This window comes from Mauremys mutica, chromosome 2 (assembly GCF_020497125.1).
Source record: "Mauremys mutica isolate MM-2020 ecotype Southern chromosome 2, ASM2049712v1, whole genome shotgun sequence".
NCBI classification, from domain to species: Eukaryota; Metazoa; Chordata; order Testudines; family Geoemydidae; genus Mauremys; species Mauremys mutica.
In genome coordinates, this window is record NC_059073.1 from 138,257,412 (window position 1) to 138,270,870 (window position 13,459).

At 42.7% G+C, this 13,459-nt stretch overlaps 1 protein-coding gene across 1 annotated transcript in view; it reads left to right on the forward strand.

Moving 5' to 3' along the window:
• The first annotated feature begins 5,379 nt into the window (after positions 1–5,379).
• LOC123365104 (zinc metalloproteinase-disintegrin-like NaMP) overlaps positions 5,380–13,459 on the forward strand; it is a 44,356-nt gene continuing 36,276 nt past the window's right edge. Inside the window, exons 1-2 of the mRNA XM_045007746.1 lie at positions 5,380–5,507; positions 13,066–13,178. Coding sequence (XP_044863681.1) covers positions 5,456–5,507; positions 13,066–13,178 — 165 coding nt within the window. The 5' untranslated portion in view covers positions 5,380–5,455. The remainder of the gene's footprint in view (positions 5,508–13,065; positions 13,179–13,459) is intronic.

The following is a 13,459-nucleotide window of genomic DNA, read 5'->3' on the forward strand; positions in this document are numbered from 1 at the left end:
ACCTAGGACAGAGTTTTCATTATCATCTATTTATATTATGCATATGCTGTTGCACAAGACAGAAAGTGTGACATGGGCCCAGCCACAAAGAGTTTGTGATCTAAGGCCCTTCCTTAGATTCTAAATGGACCTGAGTGAGAAGTGAGGGGACTCAGTATCACACTGGAGGGACTCTGCACCTTGTGAGATTGGCCCTTATTACAAGTAAGACCAAACAGGGTAATCTAGGGAAATGCAGGGAGACCAAGAGAGGGGAAGGCTTCATGGAAGAAGTAGGTTTTAAGGAGGGATTTGAGGGACAGAGCCAAAGTCCCTTGAAAAGAATAGCAAGACTTGCACTGACTTAATTGGGCTACAGATTAGCTGTAGAGGAGGGAGGAGATGCTAGGCTTGCAAGAAGCAGCAATATGTTGGGGGACTATGACCCTCCATACACTGCAGGGGGCTCAGCCTGGGGCCCCACATAGATGCAAGGGGAGCCCTGGTCCCTTCCCAGCCCCCCGGGACCCATTGCTGGGGCAGGCGATCACAGGAGGTGGGAGCAGTGCTGCCCATGGGGGCGCTATGGGGTGGGGGGGATTTGCTGTTGGCAACCCTGGACTCGGTGCTGGGAGGGAGGCTCCCAGCCCCTGGAGGTGTGCGCGCCCCTGGGAAGGGGGCAGCCCGGCAGGGGTGAGCAGCCCCTCCCTGTGGGGCCCTGCTGGGGCAGGGGGAAGCTCTGTCCTGGTTTGGGGCATCAGCTCTGGCCCCAGGTGTCCAGCAGCCCCCAGGGCTGTGTATTGGGATTCCTCCCTGGCTGTGGGTCAGGGTCTACTCCATCCCACGCAGGGCTTTGTCTCAGCCCCCCCAGGCTGTGCCCTGGTTCCTCCCAGGCTGCGGGTCAGGATCGAATTCCGCCAACCACAGGGCTGAGCTGCTGGCACTGGGGCACCCCAGGCTGATGGGGCTGCTCTTGCCCAGAACTGCAGGGGTTAAAGCCAGGTTAGAATGTACCTGAGAACAGAGAAAAGAAACAAACCGGGAGGACAGTCGGCCTCGAACCCAGATGCTTAGAGACCATGCAAAAGCTTAATGGTTTTGTTTGTATCGCAGAAAATATTTTTTTTGGATGTGGCTTGGGTTTGAGTTCTGGGAAAGGAAATGCAGAGAAGGCAAGGGGAAGATGGGCATTATTATTTCGTCCAAATCAGTTTGCCCATCACCGAAGGAATGTTCTGGGATGGCAATTGGGTCTCTGAAGTCACGTGCTCACTGAAAACGTACCAGTGGGGACTAACTTATTAACAGTCCCCATTTGCTGACAACTAGAAGTTGAACCACTCACTTAAACTGAAATTGTGCAGGGGGCCAGCATGAAGTCTCTCTGCTATGGTAGTTACATGGCCCTCATTACCAAAGTACCTGAGCACTTCACAGCTGCTAATGTCATGAACCTCACAGAACTCCTTCCTGTGAGATAGGGAAGTGCCATAATCAGGCCTCAGTTCCCCACGAGTAAAATGCTGGAGATCCAACTTCTATTGAAATTAATGGGAGTTAGGTGCTTCATCTGGATCTTTAGGCATCTCAAAATCTTCGATATCGATTCCTAATTGACTTGCCCTAGGTCATACAGAGAGTCAGTAGCAGAGCTGAGAATGGCACCCTGTTTTCCTGAGTCCCAGCCTAGCATCCTAACCATTGGACCATACTTCTGCATTTAATCCCCACTGAATTCCTATTCTAAGGATGTAAATGGAGCATAAGGCTGTGTTGGGCCTCTGCACAAGGCTGAATTTCACCCTTAGAGATGATAGATTATTGGGGGATTTTGATAACACATCTGGTTTTTTCCTCGTTTCATTAAACAAAGCATGTGGTGCATATTTAAGGTAAACTAACTAGCAGTGAGATGCAAAGATGTTAGTTATTGAAATTAAAGGTGGAATGAACCAAACTTGCAAAAACTGTAATAAAATTTTACCAGCCCAGGAACAAAAATCTACTTGCCTGGCCATTACAGTGAGGATGAATGACACCGAAAAAGCAAATGATAGCTCACCTGCCAATCAGATCATACTGTATGGATATATTTCTGATCCCCTACCTAGAGAGACGCTAGAAAGTATTAGGCCATTAAGGAATCCCTGAAACAAGAGGATAACCATTTAAAGTTACATCCAAGGCCCTTTCTACTCCATCCAGGGACTTCGTGCATCATCACATGGTCTGGTGCTAATATTGTCAGCTTCTTGGCATGCCGTAACCTTCTTCAGGATTAATTTGTATTCATTTAGATTTTGAAAGTGCAGTTTGTTTAAAAACAATTAATTTATGAGATCACTATGGACACGGATGATGTTCAAAGGCATTGTATTGAGTTCATGCCTTGGGAGGAATGCTTGGGAACAAGCCATACAATTGTAAGCAAAATTGTTCAGATGAAGGTAATTTTTTTTGGCAATCAAGTGCAGCCATATTATACTAACTGAGGATATGGTCCAGTAGATTTACTTTATTAGTATTGTTTTAAACAAAAATGTTTCCAGATTTCTATGTACATCTACAATAAACAAGCAAGCAAACAAACAAACAAGTAAATACCTAGCTCATCTATAGCATTCTTCATCCACAGATTTCAAAATGTTTTCAAGGAGGTCAGTATCATTATCCCCATTTTACAGATGGGGAAATCAAGGCACAGAGGGGCAGAGTGGCTTGCAACAGACACCCAGCAGGCCAGTGGCAATACATTCCAGGTCTCCTGAGTCCCAACTCAATGGTCTATGCAGTAGGCAACACTGTCTTTACTTATAGTGATACATATTTTCTCACTTGCATAAGACCTCTCAAATATCTTACATCAGCTAGACACCTTGCAAACACAAATTAAACTATGCAACCCCTCTGCGAGGTTTGCCGTTATTAAAATACACTTACATTGTGTGTGCACACACCCTTTGCAATGAGGCCTCTTGAGGTACTAGTGTTGATGGCTCTTGCCCTATGTGGCGCAACCGTGACTGATAACACCTCTTGCTTTAATTGGAGGCAGCTGTCTTGCAGAAAGTAAACATTCTGTGTCACCAAGCTGGAGTGCCCCAAAGTACTTACCTCCAAAGATCCTTTCTATCTCAGGGGTGTTGCATTACAACTTTGTCTCAATGAGGTTTCGCTCCTTACAGACCTATCGCAAGAGGCCTGAAGTTAATGGAGATGGGAGGGAACCGTCCATCGTGGTGTTCTTTGCGTGGGCAACATACAGCCTGAAATTAAGACAGGTCACATCAGCAGAAACAAATAGAATTAGAGATTATTATTGGCATCAATAATAACCTAAGAATACAATTGTGGCTTGTCAAAATGCCTGGGTTCCATTCTTTGAATATAGGAGGGGCAAAGACCTAGTCACCAGTACTGGAGATCAGGACTGTTCCATGTGTTTTCTTCCATGTTCTGCCACTGTGTGGCCTTGGGCAACTTACTTAATTTCCCTCAATTAAATGCCTCTGTGTTACCCATCTGGGAAATGGACACACTGCATAGGGTGTTGGGAGGCTTAATTAAATAATGTTTTTTTTAAACCTCTATGAAAAGGCAACAAAGATATTGGGTACAAATATGTGCAGTTCAACTCTTTTAGGCCTCAATTCTGTGGCAGGTTCTATTAGCACAGACTTCACTTGAAGCCAGTGGGTCTCTTCATAAGCCACAGGGTCTGCACTAGCAGATCCCAAAGCAGGACCAGGGCCCAGATAGGGTGTTTGGCCCACATGATCTCCTGTGAGGAAGGATTTTACATTCGTGACACTGTAAAAAAAAACAAAACACGCTGTCACTGTGCCAAAGCTTGGGCTAGATTCTCCACTGCCCTGCACTTTATGTAGTCATTTACACTAGTGCAAAGTAAATGCAAAGTGATTTCAAAATGCTACCATTCTAATTTGGTGGAGTTTTACACCCACTTTGCAATAGCTTTAGCTTAGTATAATGACTACAAAAAGTATCAGGCAATAGAGAATTGGGCCCTTATCTTGGAATCAGTTTTTATTAAATTGCTACCTCTACTGATAGATTCACATATTGCAATCAGCCTTGGACTTGTCTTACTAATCCTTGTGAATCTAAACTATTTATGAAAGCTCAGTATATTGAGACTTACAATATTGACTGACAGACAGACAGACAGACCCCTAACTTTCACTGCACCCTGTAGATTAAATATATGTTATCAAATTGTTTTAACCAAAGGTTAAAACTGAAAAATATGGAGGTTAAATACCAATATTTCCAAATGGGGATGCTTTGAAATAGACACTTAAAACTATGTTTAAATACCCAAGTAAGGCCTGTTCTTCACTTGAAAGTTTTTCTGATATAACTACTTCTGTTAGGAAATGGAATTTTTACTGATATGGTATAACAGGGGGGGAAAAATCGAGTGTGGACAGGGTTATATCGTATAAAGATGGCTTATACCAATATAGATATTACACTTCTCAATGCTAAACTGGCATAAAGCCCCTTTATTCACCTAACTGCTTCCACTCTAGCGGGTTTGTACTGCTTTAGTTACACTGGTATAGTTAAAGAAGTACAACTTTGTAGTGTAGGCAAGGTCTAAGTTGTAGAAACTTACTTTGTTTCTTTCCCTCTAGATTTTTGACTTCCAGGTTGTTCTCATTATTGATTTCATGAGTTCCATTTTCACTTCTCTGTAATTATGAATCTACATCATCAGCCCAAAGCGAACATCACTAATGAAGGCGTCATGGGGTAGGGGACACGAGTGTAGTGTTTAAAAAATAGAAATGATTCACAGACTGGCCATTACTTTCCCCTTACTTATTGCTCAGAGCCCTACCCTGCCTTACAAGTTAAATGTTAATCAGCACAAACTGAAATTCACATTGATTTAATGGTGATAAGTCAGGACCTGAAACCTTTGTGGTGCTGAAATCCATTGCATATCTTTAATTCTCCATGGAAGTATAAGGTGCTCAACATTCCACAGTCTCTGATCCTCTCTTCCCTAACCCTGTATTTACATGTAAAAGGCATGAACATACATATAATCCCAACTCTAACGGCATAGAAAGAAAAGCTCCCTGCATTGTAAGCAGCCATGTCTGTTTTCTACCAGCCAGGTCCAGGCTAAACAAAAAGAGCCTTCGGACAATTCCAGTCCCTTTGGCAATAGGCAGTAGCTCTGTGAAATCACTTGAAAGAAGCAATCAATATATCACAATTCAAGTGACACCAACTAACTAGCAGTAACTTCCGCATGCAGTGGCATTGCTGTAACTTGAAAATTGTGCAACACCTTTAGTAAACACTTCCTCATGTAGGAACAAGAATAAAGCCGAAGGACCCAGTCTCCCTCCTTCACTGCAGAAGGCAGGGCAGGTTAAAGTAGGAAGAAGCTAGAGCCCAGTCTTTCTCAAATCAAGGAGACCGCTTTTCTGGCTTAGCTGACATGATTAAAGTACTTCTGATTTCTACAGTTTTGCTCCTTTCTCAACATCGAGGTAAGTTTTTTCCCCTTTTATCAAATCGCTGCCAAGTAGTGACTGATAAGTTTCTATAGCTTTTGTGAGCTTTTAATTAACAACAGGTGGCTGATACTGAAGAACCATGATTGCATTTGTTGTACTCACACCAGATGAAGTCACTTGAAGACAATGGCGTTGCTGAATATAGAGGTTTTTGTTTCACTACTAAAGTTAAAAAGTAATCATTAAAATTCTCAAGAAAGGCAGATTAGTAAAGAAATATTTACCCGATTGACTAAACTGGACACAGATTAACTCAAGACTTGGAACAAGTTTGTTCTGAGGAAGTGAGAAAGCCATTTTTTGACAATTGTGAGAGAATTTATTCAACTTGGCTAATTTGTTGCTTTTACAACATTTGAATTATAATTTTTTTTTATTGGAATTAAAGGAACAGTCATCTACTTGCAATTGAAATAGAACGATAAACATATATTTATGCAGCACCAGGATAATATCTTGACATCACCCAGAATATGATTAAATAATTATATATTAAGTCCTTCCCAATATTAAGTATGTATAATTATTTAACCGTATTCTATATGAGGTGCCACACATTAGTTTTTGAGTGTATTCTTGCTTGCTTGCTATTTGAATCAGGAGCAGATTTTCAGACCACGACATGCACAAATATACACACATTTGCACATGCAATTCATGGTCACTTGGACATGTAATTGTTTTCAGTGCACACACATATTATGTACAGAATTAAACACATTTGTGTATGGAATTATATGCATTTTCTTGTGAAGAGTTCTGAAAATCTTCCCCTTGAGACTTTATATATCTTGATCAAAGAGATTTAATTCCTATATGTAGAGCCACACTAACTAGCGGTGTTAATTCCTGATTTAAGATGGTTGGGAAATTGAGGTATTTATTTATGCTTTATCACCAATTTTTTACTTGTTGTAACAGATCCAGAATCCATTTCTTGCTCAGAAAAAACTGAGTTAAAATCATGCCTGAAGCAAAACAAGATGACCGTACATTCACTCTGAAGAACTGACTCTAGAAAAACTATTAGAAACAGAACAAAATATAACTGCCTACTTAACACACCCAGAATCTTGTAGATAAAAATCCTCATATGAAATACATACCAAAGGTATTAAACTGTAAGGCTTGTCTTGACTAGAGAAAAGGTCAGGTTTAGATCAGGCTACCTAGCTAAACCCAACCTAACTTGAGCAACCAAGGCTGTAATTTGACTTGCTAAAAATCAAGCTAAAGGCGTTACCCTGAATCTGCAATAGGAAATTTTGGTTAGGTTAATTTTAGTAACAACACTCAACCACTTTTCCTATTCTAGACAAAGCCAAGCTAGGGGCTGTTTCAGGAACTCATACTCTCTGATTAGTGCTCACTCACATTATTCACTGAAGAGACCCATTGATTTCACTGAAACTATTTACATAAGGAAGTACTTCTCAAATGGAGTAGCTGCAAAATCAGACCCATAGAAAGTAACATTCGTTGAGTGCCGAGCTCTTTTGAAAAATCTATCTACAAGTGTCACAATGGGAGATGCTGGGTCCTGAGCTCTTAGGAAAACCTGGCATTTATTTATGTGATTAAAATAGGAGCTGACCTATTTTTGAAATTCTGGTCCCAAATGTAGGTGCTGAACCCTTGAAAATTTGCCCCTTAGGGTGAAATTCACCCCCATGCAACAGGATTAAAGGGGGCTTATGTCTCATAGGACAGAATCTGATTTTCAGGGACTCTGAACACCTTCAAGGGAAGTCACATGTGCGAGCACCTCTGAAAATCAGGTCGTGATACACTGATATTCTTCATGTGCAGAAGTTGAAAAACTCTTCTTACACTTAGTAAGCTCTTCACTACCACAATACCTCTACCACATACTTCACTACTATACAGACAGACATACAACATATCCACGTGCACAAGGGAAGATGGAAAAAGGCCATTTGGGTCATCTAAGATGTCTCTCCTGCCACCTCCATCATGTACATGTATGTTCCCTACCTCCGGCACATTTTCCAGTGCTTTGCCCAGTCCATTTCAAATACCACCAGCCACAGCAGGTCAAAAACGTCATTGAAATAGAAACTTTCCATGGGAATGTGTCAATTTTAACTAAGTTTCCATTTTTCAAAAACAAAAGTTGAAATGAAGCGTTTTGACCTTTTCAGAACAAAGCATTTTGAAGGTATGCATTGAAATGACTTTTCATTACAAAATATATTTTAGTTTATATTATAAATTATGATACAGTATAACATTTTAAAAAGTCAAAAATCAGAAGAAAACATTTCAACTTTAAACACAATGAAATGCTCTGAATGGCCCAAAACAATGTCTGTCGTCCCCCCCCCCCAACAATCATTTTGGGGGAAAACTGGTTTTTTTTGGTTTTCATTCCAATTTGGACCCAGGAGCCCCAGACCCAGATTCTAGTTCTGCACATCCTAATGCCCTCTCACTCTAGTGATCCTAATGGATTCTGGACATGTCTCCATGCTCCAGACAGGGATATCAAGAGCTTGCACACCACATCACACTGGTACTAGTGTATGATCCACACTGGGCGTGATCTGTCCAAAACAGGAGAGTGGCTGTAGTCCAGTGCAGGGGTTCTCAAACTTCATTGAACTTCAACCCCATTCTGACAACAAAAATTACTACATGACCCCAGGAGGGGGGACTGAAGCATGAGCCCACCCAAGCGGGGGGGCCAAAGCTGAAACCCCAGGGCTTCATCCCCAGGCATGGAGCTTGTAACCTGAGCCCCGCCTCCCACAGCTGAAGCCGAAGTCTGACCCCAGGCAGTGGGATTCGGGCTTGGGCTTCAGCCCTGGGCCCCAGACAGTCTAACTCCAAACCTGTTAACCCCATTAAAATGGGGTCGTGATCCACTTTGGGGTCCTGACCCACAGTTTGAGAACCGCTGGATTAGAGGATGAGGGAACAAGAGCAGCTTGGAAAACGAGAGCAGCTGTTACCATAGATATTAGATAATATTTCATGACTCAGTTCTGGATTGGTGACAAAGAAGCTATAGGGATATGGAGATCTAACAGGTGCAGAGTAACCATAATACTCTGATCCAGATCCAGCAGCTAGGATAGACTGAACCTCAGTGGTACCAGTACTAGTCATTGTTCCATACCTGATGTAGTGGGCACTGTACAGCCATTTACATTCGGATCACTTTGCAACGCAATGGCTAATATTGCTCAGAAGGCAGCATAAGAGAACATTTTTGGCTACTAAATATTTTCTCAGCCTGGCAGCTGCTTCTAGCAGCAGCAATGCAAAAACTAGGAGACATATTACCCATTGGCCCAGAACACTCTGGGGCCAGGTGCATCCTCTTTCTGCTGGGAATGATAAAGGGGCCTTCCCTTCCATTGTGCGGCTATTTCTGATTGCTTCATAAAGTGAATAAATGTCAGCAGTTTTAGCTGAGCTGTTTGTTCTGTGGATATAGAATAGTGTCCAGAAGACACAAAGCTAGATCTTCTCTGGAATAGTTTATACCAGGGGTTCTCAAACTTTATTGCACTGCAACCCCCTTCTGACAACAAAAATTATGACCGGATCCCAGGAAGGGGGTCCAAAGCCTGAGCCCTGCCACCCTGAGGTGGGCAAAGCCCAAGCCCAAGGCTTCAGTCACAGGCAGGGGGCCTGTAACCTGATCCCCGCCACCCAGGGCTGAAGCACTCAGGCTTCGGCCCTGCATGGTTGGGCTCAGACTTTGGCCCTGGCTCCAGCAAGTCTAATACCAGCCCTGGCCCCGACCCACTTTGGGGTCTCGACCCACAGTTTGAGAACCACTGGTCCAGTGCATCAGTCATATGGCTTCTGCTATCTCAAAGCTTGTTAAAGAGGAGATCATGGTAGATGGAAATAATACAGGAGTAACAGATGCACAGCAGCCACCTGGGATAGGAAGATAGATGGACTCGTGTATATACCCACATATATATGTCTAGTAATGATCAACATCACACAGGAATCAGTAGCAATCCAGAACAATCAAGTTCTTCCTGAAGGAACTATCTCAGAAGACCCCTATGCAACTGGTCTGTTACAGCTATTAGGTAATATGTTAATCGTACCTAATGGTATGCTAGATGCTACCCAATATATACAAGTTCTCTGCTGCAAAGAGATTAAAAACTAAGTTAGACCCGGATTCAGGAAAGCATTTCTATTTAGGACAACACTTAAGCATGTGCCTAAGTCCCATTGGACTTACAGCTAAGTATGCGCCTAAGTGCTGTCTTGCATTGGGGCCTCCGATATAATGCAATACAGGGGTTGTACAGAAGGTTGGAGGAGGGCGCCCATGGTTAAGATCATGGGGTTACTCAGCAGAGGCCGGTGTACAGCATGATGGAATAATATTTAGAGTAAACAGACATTAGCTGGCACTAGTCTATAAAAGACACACAGGTGCCACATATCCTCTGCAGCCTGAGCGTATATTCTATTTATATTCCTCCCACTCGGAAACAATCACAAAATTAGCCTGTTAACATGAAATAGGTCAGATTTTTCAAAAACCACTCATGCGCCTTGGAACAGATGCTCTGTCCCAGTCTTTCTTCTGTGCACTGCTCCTAGGTCTGAGTTTGTCGAATGTAACAGAGGGATCTAGAAGCAAAATCACATATAGCCAGAGCTACAGGCTTAGCTAATAATTTAAGAAGGACTGAGCTCCCACAGCCAAATCCACAATGCCCATCTGAAATGCAATTCGCTCTCCTACCCTAAGCTCAGCATTATACCCAATAGAGATTTGAGAGCCCTGAGAGAAGAATTTTGCTCTTCAGGTAGGACAGAAGCAGGGGAGGCTCTAGGCATTTTGCCACCCCAAGGACAGCAGGCAGGCTGGCGACAACCGGCAGAGCGCCCCTAGTGGCTTGCCGCCCCAAGCACGCACTTGGCATGCTGGTGCCTGGAGCCGCCCCTGGACAGAAGACACACACTGGCAAAAGAGCACTGGCAACATGATTAGGGCCAGATCATGATAGCACAAGGGGAGCAAGAAAAGGAATGAGGAGCCAGCTCCGCACAGAGAAGGTACAATTGAAACCCCCAGGCCCTCCTCAGCCCATGGTCAATTCCTTGCTATCATCCATCTGGTTGTAATCCACCCAAAAAGAGCTATGGTCCTGCTCCCATCTGCACACCCACCAGTGAAGATAGCCAGATGCACTGGGGGGGGGGGGGAAAGAGGGAGGGGAGAAGGGTAGCTTGCTGCACCTTCCTTAACACAATCCCCACCCACTCACTAGCCCCTGTGACAGCCGGATGCACCTGCCCCAAAGAACTATCCACCCGCAAGCTAACGCTGAGTTGATGCAGCTCTGAAATGCCCCCAGTGTGGGCAGGTGCCTATCAAGGTACAATCTGACCCTTAATACAGACTGCAGCTCTCCCACGCAATAATGGCACAGGAAACAACTACTGGGTATTGCAAAATGTGCACATGCTGATGTACTGACTAACCATGAGGCTCTCTGGTTACCTAACTGGTTTGCTTGTATTCTGGCATGATGATTAGTGCTGTGCACATCTGTTCACAGTGAAGTGTGCTGTCAGTCAGTCATTACCAAAGTTTCATAGCCTCAGGGCCTTTTGGCATTTAACTCACTTTGGTCTTGGATATCTACAGTGCTTTTGTGTGAATCTGTAGAACATTTAAATAGCCTCAAGAGGAGTTAATGAATGAGATTTGTCCAATCCAGTGGCCATACTAATACATACGCTTTGGTGGATAAAATATCCATATTCTGCCAACTCATACTTCTAGTATGCAAGCACCTGTATGTGGTCTTTTAAATGAATTTTTTCCCTATGATAGTTCCCTCTGAAATTTTTCTGAGTTTGGCATACAAAGATTCAGGTTTTCAGGTTTTCAGTGAAAACTCTTTTTTTTTTGGACAAAACCAGAACTTTTTTGGCAAAAATTTCTGTTTAATTGACAAGCCATTTTCCATAGGAAAAAAGGACATTTTGATGGAAATTTTCCAACTTACTCAAGTGAAGAGGGGCAGAGAAAAATGGTTAGAACACATGCCTAGCCATCTAGCCTCTTGGGGTTTAGTCTCAGCTCTGCCACTGACTCACTATGCAACTTATTTATCCTTTCTATGCCTATAAAATAGAGCTAATAAAAATACCTGTCTCACTCTGGTGTTATGAGAATTAACCATGCATGGAAAGTGTTTTGACATCCTCAAGTGAAAGGTGCAGTCTCAGCCCAGGCTATTAATGAGTTCTGGCTAAATTTTCAAGAGAGACTAGTGTCCAATGCCCAACTTGAGACAGATGTTTTAGCAGGGCCTGATTTTCAGAGCATGTCTGCTTAGTCCTTAATGAAAATCAGGCGCTCTAAGGTTGTTGCAGATTGGACACCCAAAATCCAAGGCACCAAAAAATCACTAGTCACTTTTGAACATTTTGGCCGCACAATCCAGTGTTGCATTTGGATTCAGCACCATGTGGCGCCCAACTGCTTATGCTATGGACTGGGTATAGTTTCTGCATGAAGAATGCAATATGGAAGCTCAGTTCTAAGGAAACATGGTGGTCACCAATTCTGCTTCTAGAAGAGATAGCTGCAACCTCTTGGCCGGCTGAAGATGAGAAAAAAGCCAATATGGCTGTTGCTGTCCCTGGATATTCTAGCAGCAGCTGAGGAGCTAACCACAAACACAGATTATGAATCCAATCAACCAATGATGGGCACACCCTCAGTCTAAGGGTCTGATATCACTCCTGCCATCTCTTACAATTCCTTCCTGTGGCCAACATCACTTGGACTGTATTATGCAGGAAGCCAGATTAGCTGATTGTAATGATCCCTTCTGGCTTTAAAATCTATGAACCCCTCTTTCTCCTACAAATGTCCTTGTACACAACTATATTGATCACAAAACAGCTGGTATGAAGTGTTCTCATAAGGAACTAGACATATTCCATATTCCTATATAAAACCCCAATAAAAAGCGGGAGTAGGAGAGGACTGAACAAAAGGAGAGAAAAAGAAGACAATAAAAAGCAGGAGAGAGAAAAGTTTTCAACTATCGCATGCACATAATCACACCCAGTAAGATATAATAGGTGAAACATGCTACAGGAGGAGGATTAACTGGAACTATTTCTGTGAAAAGACTAGTTGAAAATATCTCTAAAGAATTAATCTGAGATTGCTCCCAGTCCCAACTACCCATGAATACTGTAAACTTACTTACCTACCATACAGGAGGAATTCTTTGTTAATTTGCACAACTTTCTGTAATAGAGTCTGGTGATCATTAACTCTACAGAACCACCTGACCTCACCTGCATCAGTTGCAAAACAGTGAATGCAAAAGTAAAGGTGACATCTTGAAAATCTGGCCCAACGTGTTGGTATAAAAACTGTGCAGTGCTAGAATATGATTCTATGAAATGCATGAAAATTAAATAAAATGATACAGCATTTAGAAACTGTGGAATTTAAAAAAATAAATACATTTGTTTTGACAAATCTTTTTGTTTCCCCTAGGGACTGCACGAAGGGAATTACCTGGGGTGAAGGACTACGAAGTGATATATCCACACAAACTACACACGTTACATAAAAGAGATGTAGCAGGAAACCAAAATCCCAACAATGGGGTAATAAAGGAGGCATTTTTTATTTGTTAGCATGGGAATGGGATAGTTTTGTCTTGGGTCAGAGTGTACTTAACTTTCAAGATAAGTTAGATCCAGACATCAGATCATACTAATGGAACAGAATAACTAGACTATTGAATCCATTCCCCTGCAAGGGCAGGCCGTGATAATCACACAGTAAAAGTAAGTGGCAAAGTCTAAATGTGATTGGTGAGTCTCCTCCTAGTTCATAACGATACGTTTATTCACAGTGTAAACCAACTCATTCGTTGGCATTAGTG